The sequence below is a fragment of the Durotheca rogersii genome (genome assembly GCF_024521655.1).
Source record: "Durotheca rogersii strain YMJ 92031201 chromosome Unknown GGS23scaffold_10, whole genome shotgun sequence".
In the NCBI taxonomy this organism is placed as follows: Eukaryota; Fungi; Ascomycota; class Sordariomycetes; order Xylariales; family Xylariaceae; genus Durotheca; species Durotheca rogersii.
The window spans coordinates 295,394-318,834 of record NW_026251241.1 but is presented as its reverse complement, the minus strand read 5'-3'; the positions used below and the strand labels follow the sequence as shown (position 1 = coordinate 318,834).

The window sequence follows — 23,441 nt, the reverse complement described above, 5'->3', positions numbered from 1 at the left end:
TTCCTAGGGATTTGCAACGGTCTTCCCGCTTCCCGGTCACAGGGAGCCCCAAGCAGCAAGAGCTGTTTTTCCTTTTTTTTCCCTTTTTTTTCCTGGTAGCATTGGCGGGAATCGGTGGGTTAGGGACGATGGCGGAGGGGTCTCATGAGCAAATACCGGCTGGCTTTCTCTCTCTCTCTCTCTCTCTAGGAAGGCATTGGTATACGACATTTCATGACTAGCCTGTTGTTCATTCATCATCATTCCCATCGTTCTTATTCGATCTCGTTCACTTACCATTCCATCCAACCCTCTCTCCCCCCGTTCCAATTATATATATATATATATATATAATACTTACCAATCGGTCGCGCCTTTGCGCGATGTTCCCTAATAGCCTTCTGGTTCTCAGCCGGCCCCTCCCCCCCCCCCGCGCTTCCCAAATAATGATAATACCCTTACGTGTAACTATGGTCAGGTACCTGCTTGGGGTACACTATATATATATAGTTATATGCTTGCTGACGGGCAGATGTACGGGCGGATATGTGGTGCTGAGACGACCACGTTTAGGCACTCGGATCTAATCTATGCGCACGAGTTGACGAACCCATGTTAATTTTTTTTTCTTCTTCCTCTCTTAACTTTGGTTCTCTATTCCCTATGGTTTCCCCCATATTTCCTTTTTTTTTTAAAAAAAGAAAAAGAAAAAAGGAGAGAAAAAGGAAAGAAAAAAAAAAAGATAAGACAGAAAGATAGTAACAGAAACCTTGACGACGGCGACGAGGCGATCACCTAACCTACCTACCTACCTACCTAACCTTACCTCCCCAGCCTACTAGTAAACTCTGCCCAGCCTACCCTATCCGCCCCCATCGCACAATACCTGATCTACCTACCTACCTACCTACCTACCTACCTTACCTACCAAGCTCTCAGGCGTTACATTCCGCAGCAGCGAAAGGCTGGCCGGCCCCCCCCCCCCCCCCCCCCCCGCTCTCTCTCTATCAGAGAGTATCGAGGTCTCGCAGCCTCGATAAGGCCGTGGAAGCAAGGCCGGCAACATCACTCACCATCGCTCCCCGCCCCCTTCCCCCCCCCCGTGCGTGGCCGAGAAGCCGAGAAGGACGAAAGGCGCGGGCGAGAGCGGGCTGGGTGCTCATGTACAGACGTATGTATGTAGGTAGGTAGGTAGGTGGGTATGTTGGTATGTGTATGAGTAAGTATGTAGGTATGTAGGTATATAGGTAGGCAGGTAGGTAGGTAGGCAGGCGAGTGGGTATGGGTATGTACGATGTAGGTGCGCGCCCATGTGCAACGCGTGTCTCTGTGCGTATGTGTGTGTGCGCGCGCGCGAGAAGTGCGTGCGAGCAGTGTGTGCGTATGTGTGTATGTGTATGTGCGTGTGTGGGTGGTAGTGTGTATATAATACCAGCCACTTATTTGTGTGCAGGGGAGCAGGATGATGGTGTCTTCCCACACACACACACACACACAACCCTCCCCCCTCCTCTTCTCTCCACCCTCTTGCTTTCTCTTTCCCTCTCTCTGTCTCTCTGCGAGGGGAAAAGAAAAGAAGCATGTCGGTGGTGAAACATTCCTCTCCATTCTCTGCTGTGGCTCCTCCCCTTGTCCCCGCCGCCCCTCTCCCCCTCCCCCCCCTCCTCTCTCTCTCTCTCTCTCATGTATGCGCGTGCGTCCGTGGCATGCGTATATGTTGCATGTGTATGTAGGTCAGGTAGGTAGGTAGGTAGCAGCTGTAGCTGGGAACAGTTCTGTATGTAATGTCATGTACGTGCCTACATACCTACACAGAGAACTCCATCCAATAACACCCGGCAACCCTCCGGCAAGAGCGAGCGGTACCACTATGTGAGTCGAGCCATGCGTGGAGAGCAGTAAGACCGAGGAGACATGTAACAGCTATCGCCAACAGAGATAGGTGCCTAATATCCGTCTGTCCACCCACCCCGTCCCGTCCGCTACCACGCAAAGGCTCCGCTAGGTACCTGGCAGGGGTTCTGTGCATGTTCGTATGTATGGCTCCGTGGGTACATCGACATACGCGCTGCCGTATCGTACGAATCGATGTATATACTCGCCTCCGATAACCTGTGTAGACGATCTAGTCCAACACGTGAGCGGAGCGCAAAAGAAAATGGCGAGAGAAAGAGAGGGGACAGGGGACAGAGAGACGAAGAGATGGAGCAAGGCGCTCGGCTCGCGGCGAGGCCCTGGCAGGCTAGGGCTAGGCGATCACGCTGGGTACACGTCTAGGTACTACGCAGTACGCTGTGAATAGACACGCGCACATCTAGGTAGTTATACAGTAGCCTCGAGTCCTGAGTCTGATAGAGCGTATATGTGTAGGAATGGGCACCATGGGCCGATCCCGATTCACCGCTTCGCTCGAGAATTTACTTTGTACGCGTGTGTACTGCGTCTCTGTGAGGTAGGCACGTACCTAAGATATGTACGTGTACGTAGGTACCGGACCTACAGGCACAGATGTATGTGTACGTGCGTGGTAGAACATGAGTAACAGAAGCCAGAGGGGAAAGGTCTCCATAGGCCGGGAAGGGGGAAACGCCCTGGTACATGGTTATAGCCAGACATCATATCAGCAGCGCGGGCAGCAGCAGCAGCGGCAGCGGTAGATACGCCTACGAGGTGACGCCCAGCGACGGGGGACACGGGGGGAAGATAGGATGGCGTAGGGAGGAGGGAGAGAGACCGAAGGGGAAGGGGAGAGAGGGGGAACACCCAGAACGAAGGTGAAAACGTGCGCGATACACTCGTCTCGGTACTATACGCTCTAATCCGGGAGCTTCAATTCATAGTACCCTTCAGAGAGAGCTGCACGCTAATCACGCCGGCTCTTGTTGCTGCGTAGGGGGGGAGGATAGGGGAGGGGAGGGTTGGTTCCGACCTTCGCCACCAAGACACCGGATTGGCTTGACAACGTGTTAAGTTGCGCCAGTGTGTGTGGTGTGTGCGCTGTCATTGTCACATATAACACGGCTGCGATATAACCCCCATCCACTAGTCATCCCAAGGCCCTCGCTCCCACGCTCCCCTCCACGGAGTCGCTCAACGCCAGGCAGGCGGGCAGGTAGGCGGGCAGACCACACGCTGCTCTCCCTCTCCCTCTCGACCGGCCGCTAGTAGCATGCGCACGCCGCTCTAGCACACAATGCGGAGGGGCGTGGAGCACAATAAGGGAATACCGGGATAGGGTACGAGAGCGCTGTTGTTGGCTGCGTTATGGTCTCATATAGATTCGACGACATGTACACGCATCTGCGGGAAACCTTCCCACGCATACCGCATAAGACAGACATGCCGTCTCGCTCCGTCTCTAAACCTCCGAACCGAGGAGGAGTAAGGTCTCTCGCTGGCATCGACGGCCGCTATGTGGTCAGCGCTACGTTTTCGCAGCCGCAGACGGCATACGACCCGCCCGTATACCTATGACATAGGAGAGGGGGCTGCGACACCATGGCTCAGTTCCGCTCCCCCGTTAGGCTGTCGTGCCTTGGAGATACTTCCATCAGCTAGACAGTCTCAGCTGGGGTTCTAGAACGAGAGCTCTAAGGCGGGAAAGCCAGTAAGGTTGCCGACAGAATTTCCAGCTTCTGTTAAGGGGAAAAATAAGCGTCTTGCGGTGAAAAGGCGGGCTGGCCCTCTCTGCATACGGCACCGCCTTTTCGCCCCTTCGCGTTGGCGAGGGCAATCCGCAACCCATTCGCCCTCGACGTGTCCAACGGGTTTCATGACACATTTCAATGCTGGTCTTGACATATGCGCGGCATGGCATGGCGGTTTTCAACAAAGTTAGTTGATCTGAGATTCGGTGTCGAGGTCCCTGTAGCATCAGCCCACACTCATTTGGGATAAATTGCCTTATCTAGGGGGCCATCTCGGGGAGGAAAAAAGCAAAACAATGACAGGTGCAACCCCCCCGTCAAGTGAGCTGCGAGAGGGCAACATCTGGCAGGGTCGGGGAGCACCATAATGGACGAATGACTGAAGCCTCGCTCAGCCGTACGCGCTATCTGGCATTGCCTGCTCGATCGGTAGTCATCGGCCAAATTCGACAATCGGAAGCAGAGCCCAGCGAACTACAGAAAGTAGGGCAACGGAGACGGCACATATGGTTCGCAGACCCCTGTCGCTGCGATGGCGAGATGCTCGAGACCCTCTCAAGCATGGACGAACGGGCGCGATCAGGGCTCGATTTACCCGTCGCGTGCCGCATCATCTTCGTCGCGAAATGCTGACGTGGTTCTACACAACGCCTCGGGAGAGAGAGAGGTTAGACAGACAGGCAGACAGATAGACCGTAGCTAGTTAGCTCGCGAACTCGACATGTTCCAGCGGTGTGGAATCTCGTTTCAATTGCCGCCGGCCTCACAGGCAGGGAAGGGAGGGGTTCCAAGGCGCCCCCTGTTGCTGCAGAGGAATCATTCGCACATAAGGGGAATTTCGCTGCACGAAACCACCTGCAAAGCGGGCATGGATGACCAGGCCTAGATGACTTAGCCCGCTCTCGGCAATGCAGCATGCAACACATTTCCGCCATGCCAAAAACTAGTGCTGTGCCCAGCAGTTACTCTGGCGTTTGTCATCACCGCTATCCTCCTACCCGCCAGGTACGTTTGGGGGTCAGCGCTCGGATCGCTCGATCCATTATACATGCGTAACGGGACTCGATACGGTTGCGACGGACAGCAGATTCCGATCGATCCGGATCTTCCATTCTCAAATGGCCGAGTACGGGGGGAGCCTTGGCTGCCGTGGCTCCGTCCGTCGACGGCCTGGGGGCCTGCAATACCGAGCGGTATTCCCATGATCGGCGTGGGTCCCGGCACGAATCTCGTGCTGACAGGCACTTCGTAGCGGACCTTAAGCGCGCAAATTGAATCGGGCTGATAAAGTACGCCGTCGAGCCCGTATGATTCTTGCTCGAACAGGAGACCCTAGCGATGCGGGCGGTGGCGGGCGGCGGCGGGCGACGTGCCAGCGCCTTCACCATACGTACCCAGCTTCCTACAAATGCGGTTTCTACCATTGCTTGGGATTATAGTTGAGGCTGAAAGCGGGATCCCCTCATCCGGAGTGCCTCGTGTCTGATTGGATGGGAGGTTGTTCATACATTTTGATGGGCATCGCCCTGGCTAGCCGCATAAAAAGCTCGAGTCGCAGGATAACTATTTCCGTGATTCGACTCCATGCCCATGCCTCTCTCCAGCGACTTCGTAAAGGCCTGGCCGGAGTTGGTTTCAGTGGGTTGCATAGCCAGAGAAGCCGGTTAGGGTGCCGGACGCCTCTGCTTGATAGATATATCCGCCTCGGGTTGTGCAGCCAATCGGAGGTTTCCCTTGGATATCCTCACATCCAGGCTCTCGACGATGCGGTAGGTAGTAATACGAATCGCGACTTTCCTACCATCGTGACTTAGGCGATGCTGATGAGCTCCTCCGACCCATATCTATGAATGGTGCGATTGCCAGCCCTAAGAAATTTGAAATGGTACGATTAAGTTATACGGCGGGTGAGGATGCCGAAATGCCCCGACCCCAGAATCGCCAGCTGATCAGATGGCGCCCGAAATTTTTCACTCTTTTTTTTTCAAAAGCCTAACCGTTATCCGAAATACCTATTCGACTGGCGATGAAATCCGGCAACAAAATCAGTGCCCCTGGTTGAAGATCTAAGGGGGCCCACAGGAGGTCCGAGTTCCAAGAGATCTCGGCGATCTGTATTGTGACAATGCTCCTAGCTTAGTGGCATTTAGGGGGGGGGGGTTTCCTTTCACCTCTCTCCTCCCGATGTGGCAGATGACGGCTTTACGGTCGATAGGTCTGGGCTTTTCTCGAATTTCGAAAGTGCTAGCGAAAGGTAATGAACTCCCCCGTCGGTCGAAATCAGCATCGACTTACACGTGTTCTATAGCCTAGGGGACTCCGGGTGCTCGCCGTATGGCCCATGGCGTGTTTTCAGCTCCAAGGCGACAACGAGGGCGGATGCTGGGAGCGTTCACGCACACGCATTTCCGAGGAAGGTGGTGAGCTAGGTGCCGCTTCGACTTCGGTGGGGCGGGCGACTCGGTCGAGCTCGACGTACCAGGGCTCGTCAGGTTCGAAGACTTGAGGCCCGACAGGCAAGGAAGAGGCGACAGGTGAGACGGACCCAAGGATGGGATTGCCCGTCGGCCAAGTACTTGGTACACAGGCTTACTCTCGACAACTGGTCGGAAGGTCGTACGCGGGTTTGGAGCGCTCGAAAGAACCATGCTGTGGGGGGCAATATCAGAGATGTTAAGAGCTTATCCAACCCTGCCGTCGACCCTACCTATATCGAGTTCGTATTAATAACGTGCCACGCCTCCCACAAAAACAGGCTCTGCAGACTGCAGGCGGGCGAGGCCAACCAGCTCCACGAAAGCGTCGGGGAACCTAGACTCCCTGATCAACTTGCAGGTGACGGGAGACTTCACGGCGGCTCGCGGCGGCATCGCAGCGACTCAGAGGCCGTCAGCTGGGGGGAGGGGAGGGGGAGGGTGCTCTGCAGCTGCAGCGAGGCAAATACGTAGCGTAAGCCGATGCGATCATCATGCGGTGAAGATGTGGTTGAGGTTGATTGACAGGTGGTCAGTCGGCCAGCAGAGAGGGAGTCGAGTCGACGAGACAGCAGCTCTAGATGGGAGTCTGCAGACGAATCACACCCCGGTGGCACACAGAAGAGACCTCCAAGACGGCGCGACTGGGGGAGGCATGAGGAGTCGAAGACGGAGTCTCCCACACCATAGGCCGGCGGCGATATGTAGGGACCGCCGAGCGACGTAGGCACGGCTTGAGGGGGGGGGGGGGGGTGTTGCGGAGTATCGATGTAGGCAGACAGGACCAGCGCAGCAAGGCCGGCTGGAGAGGAGGAGGAGGTCCAGGGGATGCAACGTAAAGGATGTACCTCGCCCTCCTACGCAGGTACCTACCCCGGCGCAGGCAATTAGCCTAAGCCGGGCGAGAATCGAGGTATCTTCGCACCGCCGAATGTACATGCCGACTTGCGCAAGAGGCGGCAGCTACCTCTACGTGTGTGGCAGAAGGAACTCGCATTCGCTCCTAACCCACCTAGGTAGGTAGAACCAGGGCAGGGACAGGTACGTCTCTCGGGGACGCGCTCACACTGTAGGCATGCGTACCACCGTCGTTGTCGAGGGAGGCGTGGGCCGGGAATAGGCATGTAATGGAGGCTAGCTCTGGCTGGCTGGCCGTCCTCTCCTCGTCCGGGCGCGAAGTACCTCCCGCGAGCAGGCCAGGTACCCGCCTACCTCTCAACCTCTCGACACACATACCCAACACCTAGCACGCCCGCTGCAGGCACCTAACCTCTATACCTGCTGTCTGCGAGCGAGGTACCTACACGCAGGGCCAGCTCCTTCTCCCACCCTCTCCCCTGTGCGTCATAGACACCTCATGTCCCTCGCCACCTGACCCCGTGCTGGAGTAGGGAGGAAGCGACGCTCGACAGGCCACCTGGATAGGCGGGCAGAGGCTACGGGGCCGGTGGCGGCGATGGCAGTAGGGCAGAGCGCGCCCAACCCCGATATCATCCTGTCCCCTCTGTCCCCTCTGTCCTATCTGTCCCCTCTGTTCCCTCCCCTCCCCTCCCCTCCTCTCCAAGTAGCCTTCTCCCAATTATCTGTACACCTGTCGAGACCCATACCGGCTGCGTCGTCCTCTCGCACCTGGCCGTCGACTCCTTCTCAGGCCTTGAGGACCAAGGTTTCAGCGGCACGCCACCACTCTAAGCAGGATTCCCTCTTGGGGTGCGGCATGCCGCCGGAGGTGTCGAGCCCGCGAGGCCCTTCTGTATCAACCCGGCCTTGAGCTTGAAGCACGGTAAGGGGCTGGCGAGTTGGAGGCTCGTCTATCGATCCTTTCTCGACAAGATACAACCTATGAGCTCGTAGAGTCGGGCTTTGCGCTCGGTATATTTAGCCGATCTGGGTTGCGAAAGACGCCTCGGCGTTATAGCGTGTAGCGCCGTAAACACAGGTGAAGTATGTGACGACGGTTCCCCCTTAGGCCGTATGTCGGCAGATACATCCTCTTGCCTCGCCACGATAGACCAAAGTCCCCCGTGGCGTCGCTTCGTGGACATGCTTGCCAACGTCTGCCGGCACCCGCGGGGGCGGCAATCACCTGGCCAGTTGGTGCCGATGATAGATATCTACGATCCATAGGCTCGAGGCCAAGAGCCTCCGAGACCGTTTGAGAAGGTCGCAACTCGAATATACAAGCTCCACCTGGCTGCTCACGTCCACAGCAGCACGGCCTGGCGGGCATTGACGGACATAACCCCCCTCGTACATCCTGCGAGAACGTGCCGAGATTGTGCGACAGGCGAAAGCCAATGGACGTACCGGGTGGGCACGACATCTCACCCGGTCCCCTAGAGCGGTATTTACAGAGCCATCATCGTTGGTGCTAGTAAGTAAGCCGCACTGTGTCTAGACATGCGCCTGAGAAGATGGAGGTGGGCGGCAGATCTCGAACAGGAGCTTGCCGCCGTAGACGACCGGAAAATGCGCCGTTCCATGTTCAATTGCGGCGAGGTACTCCAGCTCGTACCGGTCCACCCTTTCGGGGACAGCAATGCAGAGTGTCCTTTGCCGTTACACTGGCGTTTTCGTGCCAATAAGACAGCCTAGTGAGAAAGTGGAAAGCTATAGTGCCCTCTAGAAGGCCGTCCTGCGCTCCAGGGGACGAAGAAAGATGACCAGCTAGAAGTTATCGATCAGTGACGAGCAGTAACGGAGGCGGCCCAACCTCTTACAAAATTTGACATTCTCAGCGTGGCCATTGAGCGACAGCGGGAAGACGGTCACCCTGTGCGTGACTGGGACGTCATTTCCACACGAGAGTATGAATGTAGTGGACGGTCGAGAATGGTAGAAGGCGGTATTGAGAGAGTTGTCGCTCTGGGTTGTCTGGGAAAGGGGGGGGGCCGACGGCTCGTCAACGCCTCTCCCCAGCTTCGATTTCAGCCATAGTTTCGAGGAATGTTGTTCTGAGGTTGTCTCGAGGGCACCGAGAGGGCTCGATAGATGAAGCTACCCGCCTACAACCTTTGACGTTGAATATGCGAGTCTTGGGCGGCTACTTGGTCATGCGTGTCTCAGTGATAACCCGATGGAAACTCGATAGAAGGACCACTAATAGCACATCGTGCATCCATGGGGGGAGATGCACAGGCACATATGCAGGTGCACGTGGAATGGCCCGTCGCACCGCCACGATGAGCCAGAGCCAGCAGACCGAGACAGACACGGCCGCACTGTAGGCCCGCGGTCGCATGAGGTCAGGGCTGCGCGGGCCAGAGACGAATTGGAATCTGCCCAGATCCCGTTACTCGGCTGTGGCCGCCAGCATCGCCATGCCCACGCCGGCGTAACCCTATCGAGGAGGCCCTGAAAGTGGGTATCCCCCAATATAGTAGACTCGAGACAGTTTCGCCCATGTCTACGATCCCGGGACATGGGTGCGCGATGCCATCTCTGGAACCCGCGCTCCACTGTGTATGGATAATAAATGAAAAACTCGTATGTATAATAGACGGGAGAGTCGCGATACCTTGAAAACTTTCACGTGCGAACTCGGCTCATGCGTACATGCCGAGTCTGGGCTGGCTCCAATGCGGAAGCCCGAGCGAACGTCGACCTACCCACCCACGGGGAAATGTAGCCGCGCAAATAGGATCTGTTCTAACTAGAGATGACGGCGTTGACTCGGCTACAGCTAGAGATTGGTCAGGTGTAGCATTCCGAGTGCTTCTTAGCCTCCCCGACTTACGACTTCTAGAAAGAAATGTTAAGTCTTTTCATTATACGTGAGATTGTAGAGTGAACAACAGAGAGATGCTGGCAAGTAGCAATACCATGTTCCGTCTTGTAGGAGGGTTGGCTACACGCCATACTATCGCTTCACCGGGGACATTTTGGGGATATGAGAAGACACGTCTTTAGACATCTCCAAAGATGGTATCGTCTTCCTTAATATCACTGGCTATAGATTCAATCACCGAAACGCATAATTACTTGCAAATGTCGTCCCGCATATCCTAGTACTCACAAAATACATTTATGAACTCTGTGAGTAATGTCATGATACGCTAGACTATACAGTAGTTGCTATCGTATCTATTCTGAGTTGTCTTCTAGGAATTACCCCCGAGCAGGAGACGTGGGTTACAAGTTGGTATTATGTCCGTGTATTTAGGGGTTTAGGGCATAGGAAACTCAACAAACCAAAAGCGCCTCCTAGACGGCTTTACGACAGCCTTCATGTAATAACCAGCATGTATTATGGAGTAGTTGTGGCGAAAGGTATACAATTTGCGTTCAGACTTTAGTGCCTATAGGCTGAGGTGTAGTAGTTATTAATTGTGTTAACACTTAGCAAGACCTTACATGTCCAGCAATCCTAGTAGATCAGACTAGTCATGTTACGGAATATAAAATCTATCTAACAATTCTATCAGATATTATATAAACTTGTCTGTATCGCTATAGTAGAAAGTTGAACACAAATTGTCTTAATAGTTGCAGTTGCGCCCCATACGAATTGGTTATAGATCGGTTGGACTATGCTAACCCGATGTTAGAGAACAGGTGATGACTATAGGACGAGGCAGCCTGGGGTGACGAGTACATGAACTCTTTAGAAACAAATAGTATAGACATCGATAATTGACTACTGAGTGCCTGGCCCTGTATACTACTCGAGAGAAGCTAGAGAGCCGGTGGAAGACCGACTCGTGTGGATACCTGCTGCCAGTGGAAGCAACAAACCGGGTTCCAAAATTAACACGGAGCGGCCACTCTCATTCCGTCTTCAAACCGCTGCGTAATCATCGCTGATTAATAATGGCTCTTCGGGATATGGCTACTTCAGCTCGGCTTACGGCCAAGCCATGGCCATGCATCTCGCTACCAACCTCGTCTCTTCCTTCGCCCTCGCCCCCGACCCGCGAGAGAGATACCCCGCATCGCATCTGGCCAACGTGCCGTCCTTTCGCTCAAGCCACATATGTCGCAGGAGGTGGGAGCGAGAGGGAAGATCGACCCCGCCGCGACGAAGCGGCCGACTCGGACGGCCAGGTGTCGATGCTGTCGCGGGAGGAGGGGGGGAAGGGAGCGGGGGGGGGGGGGGGGGGGGGGGGGGAGCATTCTGGCCCGCGGCATCGCGTCCTTTCGCGCGGGACTTGCCGCATGGTGTGCCGGCTCCCTCGCTAGCTTAGCGAGGCTGCCACCGCAGGCCCTCGCGCTTCGCCGAGGCCCCCCCACCTCGCCTCGGTGAGGATGCAACTCGCGGGCAGCGAGCGGCGCCCAAAGACAGCCAAGCCGCCAGAGTGCGAAGTCCTGCCGCTTCCTCTCCGGTGGAGGAGGAGGAGGAGGAAGGGGGGGGCAAGGCATCTCTCGTCACCCCCGTAAGCGGTATCCCTTGCGAGCCATGCAGGGTGATAGTCGGATACGGTCCCGAGCGCCTACCGCGGAGCGTTCCTTCAGCTTTGTATCGGGAGCTTCCACAGGCGATGGGATCATGTCACATGCGGGTAACCCACCTTGCGCTGGGTGACGCGAGTCGCCTTGGTGCAGCAGCGGGTTCTCCGAATGCAACACGGCCCTCTCGTCGCAATCCCTTCGACCCCAAAAACGACCCCCCCTGCCACCGTCTCCGCCCGGTGAGCGGGCAGTCCAACGACCAAAGGCCGGCGGGATAGAATTTACGGGATTGCGGGACGAATACAGACTTAGAGTTATGCGTGCGTGAGTGTGAGAGAGTACGCGGTACATATTTCCGCCGAGTTTCACATTCGTACAAGGAGCCGTTGGCTTGGTAAGGGGCTGTAGGGGAATAGGGGTAGGTAATCTAAAGGTAGAAATGGCCATGATGATGACAAGACACTCAATATATGTAAAGCCATTATACGTTATATATTAACAAAGGAAGATTTGGGAAATTCTTGTATATGCCTATGACCTATTGCTGTATATCAGTTTCGATGCTCTATGTTTTCAGGGCGGGTACACTCGATTTCCTAGTCAACAAACGGTAAGTTGCTCGACACAAGACTAGGTTCAGTGGCAGATCAAATTGGTTTGTTATTTGCCCTAAGGCCACCATTCCCAAGTGAGATATTATGTATCCATCTGCCCGGCATCTATAACAGCGGCAATGCGCGCGCCGCCGTACCCCCTAGACTTTCTCTCTCTTCACTGTACCTAGATGTCACCACCCCCTTTCCAGCTAGGCGCCAGCTAGCCCCCTCCTCATCTACCTCACCTACCGAGAACATGCTGAACCAGCTCCTCCCTCGTCATCTTCGCCCCGTCGCTGACCAGCGCCACTAGCTTCTCGTGCGCCGGTAGCCCGCCCCCTCCTGCCTCGGCGCCGACGTACCTCGCTGCGTCGACGAGCCAGCCGTTGAGGTCCGCAACCTCGGTGGTCCGGCCGGCCCGCACGTCCTGCAGCATCGAGCTGGTGTTAGCGCCGACCTTAGCGGCGACGCCGTCGAGCATGGCGCGCAGGCGCGCGGGGGCGAAGCGCTGCGCGAGCGCGCCGCGGAACTCCCGCAGGTCCTGGTCGCTCCCGCCGCCGCCTTCGCCCGCCTCCGCCGCGAGCACCGCGTCGGTGCTCGAATGCTCGGCCAGCGCGCGCAGCACGCGGCTCGCCTCCGCGAGCAGCTCGTCGATCACCGCCGGCAGCCGGTCGCCGCGGTCGGCGAAGATCTCGCCGTTCCGGCACCGCAGCACCGCCGTCAGCGGGTTGATGACCGAGTTGACGACCAGCTTCTCGAGCTGCGACACCCACAGCTCCCGCGTCGGGAGGCGCTGCGCAGCGAGTCCCGGCGCGTTGACCAGCTGCTCGATCAGGTACTCCCCTCCGCTATAGGCGCTAACCTTAGAACCAGTACCAGTACTGTTGCTGCCGTGCCCTCTATCACTGCTGACGGGCGTTACGACCCCGACGAGCACCCCCGCGGGCGACGCATGGACGCTACGGAAGGGCCCGAGTGACGTGACGCCGTGTGTTGTCACGCATGCCAGCCAGCTGGGCCCTGTGCCGGAGGGCCATCGGGCCGCTACGTAGGTCGCGCCCAGAGGCGGCCAGAGCTTGCACACGCCGTTTTGGGTGAACGCGACCGTCGAGCCGGCGCCGAGGTACCGCCGCAGCCTATCGACCTGGGGCAGCGTGTCGGCGGCTTTAGTCGCGACGATGAGGTTGCAAATGCTGCCACGACTACGGCCGGGCTCCCTGACTGGCCCCCGTGGCGGCGCCGCTTCCGTCCACCACTCGATATCGAACTCGGCGTTCCGCTCGGCCTTCCCGTCGCGCACCAGCTCGATGCCGGGATGGTCCGCCCAGCTCTCCAGCAGCTCCCGCCGGTGCACGACGAGAGTTATGGGCGCCCTTTCGGCGCTCTTCGCGAGGAAGCTCGCGTACAGGCGGCCTAGATTTCCGATGCCCAGCACATATATGCGACGCCGCTCGTCGTCGCCGCCGGGCCTCTGCGACTGACTCTCTGTCGGCAACGACTGCTCCGCGCTGCGTATGCGGACTGGTAGATTTTCCGGCGTCCAGGCATACAGTTTCGGCGGCTTGGTACGGCCCTCGAGTAGCCGGCGCAACCATTCCGCCGGCGCATTCTCCGCAGACGATGCCGCTCTGAGAGGGTGCCTAGGGCGACAGGTCATGATATTAGCCCCGATCCGCCTGATGAAGTACATGACAACGCAGGTTCACCCCCCCAAGAATGCTCGGGCAGGAGAAGCGATGCAATTGTTAGAACCCGAGGTTTCGTCCCATAATAGTTGCGCAACCCCAAGGTGATGCGCATTATATATAATGTATGCAGGAATGTGTCGATGCATTTATCAAGTGTAGTTGAATAGTCCGGTTACCGAATAATCCGATAACTGTATACCCCCAAAACCTGACGTATTTGTTAGCCCCCATTCTCTTCAACCGTACACCGTCAATACAATACAATACCGACCGAGCCAAGACTGGACAACCAACTCTTGTCTGTACATACTCACCCCTAAAATAAATCGATACGATGTTAGCTGGTTGACGCCTTCGGACACACTGCTACATCTCCTTCTCGGGCCAGGGCACGGAGGCAGTATCCAGGTAAATGTGGATTGTCACATTGGAAAAAAAGCCTCAAGCTTATCCGCCAACAGTCTAGCCATCCAAGCATGTAGCCCCTCTATTCCGGTTACGTGCGTACAAAATACCGCGCTGAATCCAGCGTATCTACAGTGCAGTCTTGACCAGCACCTTGGGGAGCCTAGACATGTGCTATGCCGCTATAGTCTCGTTGCTCTTTTCTTTTATGCCTGGGTAATGAGATCAGGCACAGCCAAATTAACGCTCTCCTCTAGGACAGCTACACCGTGGTCGACCTCCAGCGGGTCTCCGTGAAATCGGCCTTCCTCCATTTCCTCCCTCATCATTTGGGTGATGAGGTTGGAAAGACTCACCTCCTCTTCCGGGGTAGAAACGGGGAGAGGGGTAGAGCGAGCCGCCGTCAAGATAGACTGACCTGGTACCGATGACGAAGTGCCAGTTAGAGGTAGTGTAGGAGGCAATGTAGGCTGTGTACCACCAGCGAGACCTCTCTGTCCAGGCTCTGTTAAGTCGACGGATTCACAGGGCAGGTTATCTCCGGATTCCAGAGGCTCCGTCGATTCGATTTGCGGCTTCTCTTCCGATCCATTAGAGCTATTTCGCGAGGATATCGGAGGGGTAAAGGCCCCTGGCTAGACTCAGGAGTTAGCATCATGAAAAAAGAACAATTGTGCGGGGTCTTTACCCAGGGGACAGCCCTTAAACCGATGTTCTTCAGCCTGTCTGGGTGTATAACCGGCCTGGTTCCTTCATAATGGAATCCAAACCCGACGGCGGCTGTGGGGGGCACGTCTCCCTTGACGATACTATCTAGGCTCAAGTACGATCGTAGGCTAGCAGAGCGACGACAGACTTGGCAGCACTTGAATTTACACTCTTCGGCTTCGCCAACAACCCAGGGCTTTGTGTATTCGGTAAATCCAAAGCCCGGCGGAAGTAGGGCTGAGTTGCCCAGCGGTCCGTATGGCGCCGCCGGTTGACGTTCTGCTTCGAGGACCTTATGGAGCTATGCGGTGTATTAACATACGGGAAATGCGAACTTGGGTGGGGAGAAAGCGTACATTGTCCCTCTGACTTAGGATAGTGGAAATCTGACTTGGCGTGTAAGTCGCCAACTGCTCGCTGGTAATCTCTCTCAGAAAGCTGTATTTTTCCGAACGGCTCTCCGCGCTCCGAGGTCGCACTATCAGGTCATCCGCAAACGAGTCGCCGATGGAGTCGAAGACCACCTAGAAGGCGGAACGAGTTAGTTGACGTATATCAGACCAAACAAGGGCAGGGGAAACCGATTACCGGAAGGCCCTTTTCTATGGCATCCTCGATGAGGTATTCTCGATCCTGCGTACACCGGTAGAGCCATCCCTACTGACCCGGTTGGTGGCAGATAGAGCACACCGTGTTCGGCTCGTACAGACGCGTCATCGTCAGGTGAGTGCAGGACGGCTTGAAGGAGGGAGGCGGAGAGGCCGAATACAGCAGCGAGAGCGGCAGGAAGCGTGACGAGTCTCGGGACATGACAGCAGAAGAACGTCGTCGTGGGGGGGCCCCGGGTTGATCGGCGGAATACGGCCTCATCTTGGGGTTAGCGATATTGATTAATGGTAAAACAGCGGCCTGGTTCTCTCCGCCCGCAGAGAGCACTCTTTGGTGATTTGCCGCCGGGTGGTTGCTAGGGCGCCAAACCTTGGGGAAGTGGGAACGAGGCCTGACAACGGCAGGACAACTACCGGGGCGGGATACTGGTGAATCAATACTGGCGAAAATAAAACGATTGGCGATATGGGATAACGGTGGAGCGGCGGGGGCCGGCACCAAAACGCAAAGAATGGTAGGTAATGATAATGGCTGCGGCTCTCAATCTGAACTTGATAATGGAAGAATGAAGAGGCATACCTACAATGACGACGCCGAGCCGTCTATTTGTCCCCCTTTCGTTGGCCTCGATTCTTCCAGGTAGGTACCTCTTCCTGCCCTGACTAGGTACCTAACAGGTACCCGGCAGTAGCTACGCTGAAGGCTTGGAGATCTCAGCCTCTATTTCGGGTATCTTGGGTACCGTGGATACCTGCCCAGGTACGTGATTCTATCATACTCGCTAGATGCATACCTGTGCTGCCACTTGACATGATAGAGGTACCTCGGCTTACCCCAGCCACAACCCCAGGGTACCTGCGCCAATAGAATCACGTGATGAAACACTGATCTGACCTTTGCCTCGGTGTGGGGTGTGCCTTGGGCAGGCAGGTACCAACCTAGGTGCGGTAGGTAGGTAGGTACTTTGGGAAGGAGAGGCGTGAGGTACCTCCTACGCGCATCTTACACACCTTCCTCTTAGCACCAAGATAGCCTATAGGAGGTACTTGGCTAGCATGTACCTAGCCAGCTGAAGATGTGCCATTCGCAGTGGAGACCTGCTCCTAGCCGTTTGAAGCTATTCCCAACCACGACGCTACCCGCCTCGACGCGATTTCTCGCCCCCCCCTCCCCTTACCCATCCGGGCTGCTCGGCTCTAATGGGGCGCGGATGGGTGTCATCTCTCGGGGAGATGCATAGGTACGTACGCATATACATCTATCGGTGCGTTTGGTCATCGATGCCGTCAGTCGTCCCAGCTGTGCGTTGCGCCGGATGCACTGGCGCTAGTGGCGAGAGGGCTGTCGCGACGATCTCCGGGTTCCAATCTCAAGGTTCCCCGTATCCATGCCCGTACTGGCGCCAGCGCCGATGGGAACGAGGTGGATACCTCGCTGTACCTAGTATGAGATGTATACAGATGTAATTACAAGACCTGGGTCCGCTAGGGCTCGCTCGGTGGCCCGTGGTTGGCTCTCTGGTGGCTCGCAGTGGCCCTTGCTTCTCCGAGCCTGCCCGGCCACCTTATCCCAATAGAGAGCAACGGCGGCCCGGAACAACAAAGGACCGGCGGAATCGAGCCAATGACGGGGGCAGGCTGCCGTGGCCTGGTCGACCCAGAAGCAAGGCAAGATATGTACATATACGGAGCAGAGCATGTATACAGATCATTTTATGGGCCTCAGCTGTCGTGCAGCAACCACTTCCTTCCCCCCGGTCTGCCTTGGCCGCGCCTCCTCTCGGACCTTCCCTTGGCCCCTCCTGCCCCTATAAAAATAAAGAAATACTGGAAATAACAAGACCCACTCGTGGCAGTCGCGACGGCCAGCAAATCAGAGCGCGGGAAGGAGCCTGCGACGTGCTCCTGCCCCCCCCAGAATGCCCGACTTGTCGTCCAACCTCACCCTCAACCCAGCTCGTCCTTGACCAACCTCCTCCACATCTCCTCTTCTCTGTCCATCTTCATCGACGCACACGCACACGCATGAGCATCCCCCTCCCCCCCAAGAAGACCCGCATTTCCTGGCACCGGCCGACTTGCCTCTTCATCGAGTCTGTAAGCGACCACATTTCCCTTCGTCGCTCCGAAATCTCCCTCTCTGTTGATCGCCTCAAATCCCCTCCCGCTCCCCAAAACTGCATCTGACGCCTTCTTCCCGTCGCGCCCCCCCCCCCCTTGGCTGAGCGAGTCCGAGGTAAACAAATCAATTGAGCCGCACCACGTCTCGCGCCGCCCTTCAATGCGTGCAATCGCTTCGTGCGGAGACCCTCATCTCACTGACTCTCTACGCGCCTAGATTTCTCGCCTGGATTAGCTAGCTCTGCGTCGTCTCCGTTTTGTCGCTCGAGGATCATGTCGGTCAAGATCGAGCGGGACACGATTCGCCACGCCACCGAGGCCGTCGGTGGCAGCGGCGGCGGCACCGGCCACCTCGGGCTCAGGACCGTAGCTCGCGACCTGGTCCACGATGTCGCTCACGAAACTCGCATTCCCGGTACGAGTGGGAAGCATCCCGTCGCAGAGGCCATCGGGACCGCCGTGACTGGGGGCAGGCGGAATGCCGGGACCAAAGGGTACCTGATGGTGCGTCCTTTTTTTTTTTTTTTTTGCTTTTCCCTCCGTTAGCTGCAAGAGTCGCCGAACTGCGGTGGATTAACGTTAGTTTCGTATTGTTTTACAGGCCTACATCAGCGAGCTGGAGAAGAACCCGCTGCGAACGAAGATGCTCACGGCGGGAACTCTCGCTGGGTTGCAAGAACTGCTTGCCTCGTGGCTTGCCAAGGATCGCAATAAGCACGGAAACTATTTCACCTCTCGAGTTCCAAAAATGGCCACCTATGGCGCCCTGGTCAGCGCGCCCCTAGGCCATTTCCTGATCTGGTGTCTTCAGAAGGCTTTCAAGGGCCGCACGAGTCTCCGCGCCAAGATTCTCCAGATCCTCATTAGCAACCTGATTGTGCGTCATTGCCCATTCCTCGATCCGAGCTGATGTGGAGCTAATACACGTTTCATAGGTCGCCCCCATCCAAAATGTCGTCTACCTTGTCGCTATGGCTCTTATTGCGGGCGCCCGAACTTATCACCAGGTGCGCGCAACCGTGCGTGTGGGCTTCATGAAGGTCATGAAGGTTTCTTGGATTTCCTCCCCGCTCTGCCTCGCTTTCGCCCAGGCTTTTCTTCCCGAGGCCGCTTGGGTGCCCTTCTTCAACGTCGTCGCTTTTAGCATTGGTACCTACATCAACACCATGACCAAGAAGAAGCGACTTGCCGCCCTGCGCAAGAAGCACTTCGGCGAAGGCCGGGCGGGCTCCGCACCTGGCGGAAGGCCCGAGGACTACCCTCCTCCCCCTTCTTCGATTGGGGGACCTAACCCGCCGTACTAAGCTTGAAGGCGAGCGCTAGACAACGTGAAGGGGGACGGGGGGGACGGGAGGACAGGATGTGGCGGCGAAGAACCGTTGTAAATTTCAGAGATACCGGGCGGGCGAGGAGGCGATTGGGGGTGGCGGCGGTAGGGCCTGGAGCCGGCTCACTCGACGTAATATCGGGAATTTTGTTTCGCTTAACGTCGTATGGTAAGTTATGAGGAAAACGCGTGGGGCCGGTGGCACTCAAGGGATGATCTACGATGTTTAGGAGTATTCGTGCTTATATAATCTTGTTTCGTTCCTCTTACCTTACCTACCTAGCAGTACGAAATTTCCTCTAGTAGCCGATGAAAATACCAGACTTGTTCAACCTGCCCCCCCTTTCCCGTCAACAAGCAGACAAGAGGATAACCCTGACCTACGCCAGGCACAAAAGTCATAGGTACGATGCGCTAGATTATCTATCGACGCCTAGTATTCCCAGTCCCAGCCCGGCCGGCATCCCTTCGACAAAATACATACAACAGAAATATCCCCCCTCCCCTCCCCTCCGCCCGCCATCGACACGGGAGCGGGCTACCGCCCTACGCCACGATAAAGTCTATGCAGGACTCGTACGTCTGCCTCGCGCCGGTCCCGTACCACCACCACTGGATCACCTACACAGGCACATACGGGTTAGTACTCGTGGTCGGATTTATGCGGGACCGGCGTCTTGCACGATATATATATATATATGTGTGTGTGTGTGTGTGTGTGTGTGTGTGAAAAGAGAGAGACGGGGAGGGGGGTAAGGGAGAAAGGGGATCAGGCTTACGCATTCGCCGGGCACGGCGCACTTGCCGCCGAGGTCCTGGGGGATGGTGACGTTGAAGTTGGTCTGGTTGGCGGGGGTCTGGCGGGCGTAGAACTGGCGCTCGTCGGCGTAGCCCGAGGGCCAGACGAGGAGGGGGGCGGGGCCGACGAGGGTGTCGGACCGGGTGTCGACGATGGAGACGTTGGCGGCGCCGACGTGGGGGATGGTGAGGGTGACGCGGACGTTGACCGACTGGCCGGGCGCGTACGTCTGCACGTTGGCCGCGTTGTCGCCGAACTGCAGGCCGCGGCACAGCCACAGGTTGCACGCGTCCGCGCGGTAGCCCGCGTCGGCGGCCGCGAGCTCCGGCAGGCCTTCCACGTGCGACGTCTGGTCCCGCGTGATGTCGTTGACGACCGAGCGCCCGCACGCCGCCACCGAGGCGTCGCCGGGACGGCGCGGCGTAGGCGACGAGATCAGCCCGTGCGCCGAGGCGGTGGCCGCGAGAGCGGCGAGGGGGAGGAGCTGCGACAGCATCGTCGATGGTGCTGGATAAGCGAGCCTGTTGGCCTTGGCTCTGGTTCCGAGATAAAGAGGCAGGCGGCCTGGTTACTACTCTCGGGCTGGCTAGCTACCGAGCGGAAATGATGGGCGGATGTCCGCTATAGAAGCTAGGCTATTACGAGGTGCCTTCAGATCGTCTGCACCTTGGCTCTGACGATAGAGCAAAATTGCTGGGTAGGGGGGGAAGGAGGCTCTTTTTGTATGCCCACTGTCCTTTGACTCCCCTCCATTCCAGATAAGCATCCGCTCTAGACGCGGTAGCACCCCTCGCTAGCGAGGAAGATTTTTCCTCGAAATATCAATCGACGGCCTTGATCGAGTATATCAGTGTTGATGAGGCAATATATTTGAAGGGTGCGAACCCTGTCGTGACGCTTAGAGCCGTGTGCTGCTTGGAGCATCCATATCGCCGGTAAAATACGCGTGTCGTATCGCACGGGAGGCGGTTAAACAGCGCGCATTCCCAATTCGAAGGTCGACATCGCGAAGCACCGGCACATTTAGCACTCGTTGGCGTAGCGGTGCTATCCTCGCAGAAGGAATGTTTCTAGTCCTCGGAAGGGTTTGTTTCCGGAGTAAATATTGACGAGATGAGCCCGCGGGGTAACATTGAATTCCTCGTCTGCCGTCCGCGAGGGAGGATCGGTATGCTTTATGCTTAACCCTACCTAGCCTGGGCTTTGTTGCGTGAAGAGCTATTTTAACGACCTCTGTCTTTTGTCCCGGGGTTCCGGTAGCTATTTACTATTTGATTTGTGTTAGCTACGAGACAGATAGCCCGATGCTCCCATGGTAGCATATGCGACATTATCGCCCAAGGTCTCAGACAGGCATCTAGAATGAGAAAGGATAGGCACTGGTCTCATCCTAGGGAATACGATGGCGAGCATACCTATGACGAAGGGGAGGGGGGCAAGCCTCAAGGCTGGGTGAATTCGGATCGGTTTAGTTGTGGTGAGCTTGTGCCTCTCATCTTTGCATGTCCCTTCGTAGTAGGTATTTGACGGATAGTCCCCGTAGTACTCGATGCGGCAGAGCCACCGGTGGCAGTTGTGGGAAGAATCTGATGTGGCCTACTATGAGGATTAATGCCGCCCCGGGATTCCCAAGAGAGGGAAAAGGGGGGAGAAGGTAGAGCAGGTCACAGTCACGACCTTTCACACCAGAGAGGCCACCAAGACGTGGAGATGACTTGGGAGATGATGGCGGGGAAGTTTGAGATGGCTACTACCCAGCCATCGATCTCCTCTTCATCTACCTACAGAGGCGTGTTTTGTCAGCGAGAAAGAGGTGCCCATCTACAGTGGAAGGCTCCGGCCCCTCTCCTTCAACGCGCCTTCCCTTACAACCATCTTAGGCCGGATAAGTGCATAGGCAATTACGAGGGAATTCGAGTACCTTGGGTACCTACAATTCAAAATCCCATCGGTGTCATTGGCCATCACTAATACGAGAATGCCTGCCCATGAGTACCTATGTACCTTGGACCGGGGAGTTTTCCCTCCGAGGTTGCGCCGATATCATCCACCCTTGACATCATCCTAACAATCGGTCATTTTTGCTTATCAATTGAATCGACTTATTCCGCCGCACCTACTGTGCTCCCGCGTCCGAGGTTCGCTGGCGCACGACCAACCTAAGTCAACACCCGTCTCCGGACCGGCGTCGAGCAAGGAAAAGAGGAAAAAAAAAAGAATAGAGAAAACACCAAAACCAAAGCCGAAAATGCCCCCTCGCCCACGCCTACGAGCCTGCTCCTCGGCCGCCGCCTCCCCCGCCTCTTCCCTCGCGACCGTCTTCGTGCGCCTGTCGATGCGCACTCCCGCTCCGGCGGCGCCGCTCGCGGCGGGCGTCTCCATCCTCGACGTGCTGATTCCGCCGGCGAAGCGGCCGGTCCGCGCCTTGCATATGGCCGGCGCCTCGCGCCGCGCGACCAAGCAGCCGTCGGCCGTCGTGCCGCCATCACTGCCGCCGCCGCGCCGGCTCTTCAGCTCCACGGCGCCCTGGCGCCGCACCGCGGTCGTGTACAACCCGCAGAAGGACGACAACGGGAACGACATGCTGCTGGAGATCACGCCGCGCGCCGCCGACGTTAGTGCTGCCCCCCCCCTCCCCCCCTCTCCCCCCGGCCCCCTTCCCTCTCCTGTTCCTTCTGCTCGCCGTTTCTCCTAGCTCACCTCTTCTTCGCTCCCCCCCTGAGCAGCGCCTCTCGCAGATCATGGCCAAGGACAAGAACCCGCACCTCGCGCTGCGCATCTCGGTCGAGTCCGGCGGCTGCCACGGGTTCCAGTACCTGATGTCGCTGACGTCGCTGCCGCCGTCGCTGCTCTCCGCCCCGCCGCCGGCCTCCGAGCCGCCCCGCCGCCCGCCCGAGACGTCGCCCTCGCACCCGCCCTCCTCCTCCGCCGCCGCCGCGCAAGTCGTGTCCTCGACGACGACGAATGCTGCCGCCGCCCCCGCCGCCCCGGCTATCGGCGAGGACGACACGGTCTTCGCCTTCGTCAACGAGCCGGCGGCGGTGGTGGTGGTGGAGGGCGCCCCCAAGGTCGTGCTCGACGCGCCGAGCCTCGAGCTGCTCAAGGGCAGCAAGGTCGACTTCACCATGGAGCTGATCGGCAGCCAGTTCAAGATCGTCGACAACCCGCTCGCCACGAGCAGCTGCGGCTGCGGCACCAGCTTCGACATCAAGCTGTGAGAGGGGGGGGGGGCCGACCCCTCTCCTATTCTCCGATCGGCTCAGAACAGAGTAGGGCAGGAAGAAAGGAAGCCCTCCGCGCAGCACGAAGACCCGTGCCTGTAAATGTGTACTACGCTCTACCTAGGTACTAGATAACCTCTGCCCACACCCTCCCGTCTCGCTCCGTCTAGGTATCCCAGCAAGCAGCCAAGGCAGGCAGAATGAATGCAAATCCGTCCCGACTCCGGGCCCGTCTGCGCCCAAGCTAGATCGATCGATGAGCCATACTCTACCTCCACTTCTGGAACCCCTACGTAGTATTAAACGTAAGAAGCATAAGCATACGCAGAGTCTGTGATAGATAAATACCAGACTCCTTTTCAGTCTTCTACATGGTACCGACGGCGAGAGTAGCCATTCGGGGTACCATTTCTTCTCATAGTTATCTATTCTATAGCCCCGCAACCGCATAGTACTAGAGCACACCCGGGGTAACAGAGG

General features: G+C 57.1%; 5 protein-coding genes across 5 annotated transcripts; 2 read left to right on the top strand and 3 right to left on the bottom strand.

Moving 5' to 3' along the window:
• Nucleotides 1-12,325: 12,325 nt before the first annotated feature.
• GGS23DRAFT_605157 (6-phosphogluconate dehydrogenase C-terminal domain-like protein) lies at nt 12,326-13,774 on the bottom strand (the record flags this gene model as incomplete). The annotated part of the gene is made up of 1 exon (XM_051519713.1): nt 12,326-13,774. The coding sequence occupies one exon, from the start codon at nt 13,772-13,774 to the stop codon at nt 12,326-12,328; it is 1,449 nt and encodes a 482-aa protein (XP_051371761.1).
• Nucleotides 13,775-14,383: 609 nt separating this feature from the next.
• On the bottom strand, nt 14,384-15,695 carry GGS23DRAFT_596818 (uncharacterized protein; the record flags this gene model as incomplete). Its single annotated transcript, XM_051518530.1, has 6 exons — nt 14,384-14,595; nt 14,704-14,812; nt 14,866-15,186; nt 15,242-15,409; nt 15,474-15,518; nt 15,576-15,695. The coding sequence occupies 6 exons, from the start codon at nt 15,693-15,695 to the stop codon at nt 14,384-14,386; spliced, it is 975 nt and encodes a 324-aa protein (XP_051371760.1).
• A 2,192-nt stretch (nt 15,696-17,887) lies between these two features.
• On the top strand, nt 17,888-18,918 carry GGS23DRAFT_596817 (uncharacterized protein; the record flags this gene model as incomplete). The annotated part of the gene is made up of 3 exons (XM_051518529.1): nt 17,888-18,118; nt 18,216-18,491; nt 18,550-18,918. 3 exons carry the CDS (start codon nt 17,888-17,890, stop codon nt 18,916-18,918), a joined length of 876 nt encoding a protein of 291 aa, XP_051371759.1.
• Nucleotides 18,919-19,077: 159 nt separating this feature from the next.
• Nucleotides 19,078-20,775, bottom strand: GGS23DRAFT_50364 (uncharacterized protein). Its single transcript, XM_051514493.1, has 2 exons — nt 19,721-20,775; nt 19,078-19,562 (listed from the first exon to the last, which is right to left on the bottom strand). Exons 1-2 carry the CDS (start codon nt 20,234-20,236, stop codon nt 19,488-19,490), a joined length of 591 nt encoding a protein of 196 aa, XP_051371758.1. The 5' UTR covers nt 20,237-20,775; the 3' UTR covers nt 19,078-19,487.
• Nucleotides 20,776-21,835: 1,060 nt separating this feature from the next.
• Nucleotides 21,836-23,224, top strand: GGS23DRAFT_567965 (uncharacterized protein). The gene is made up of 2 exons (XM_051516371.1): nt 21,836-22,354; nt 22,467-23,224. Exons 1-2 carry the CDS (start codon nt 21,989-21,991, stop codon nt 22,956-22,958), a joined length of 858 nt encoding a protein of 285 aa, XP_051371757.1. The 5' UTR covers nt 21,836-21,988; the 3' UTR covers nt 22,959-23,224.
• The last annotated feature ends 217 nt before the right edge of the window (nt 23,225-23,441 follow it).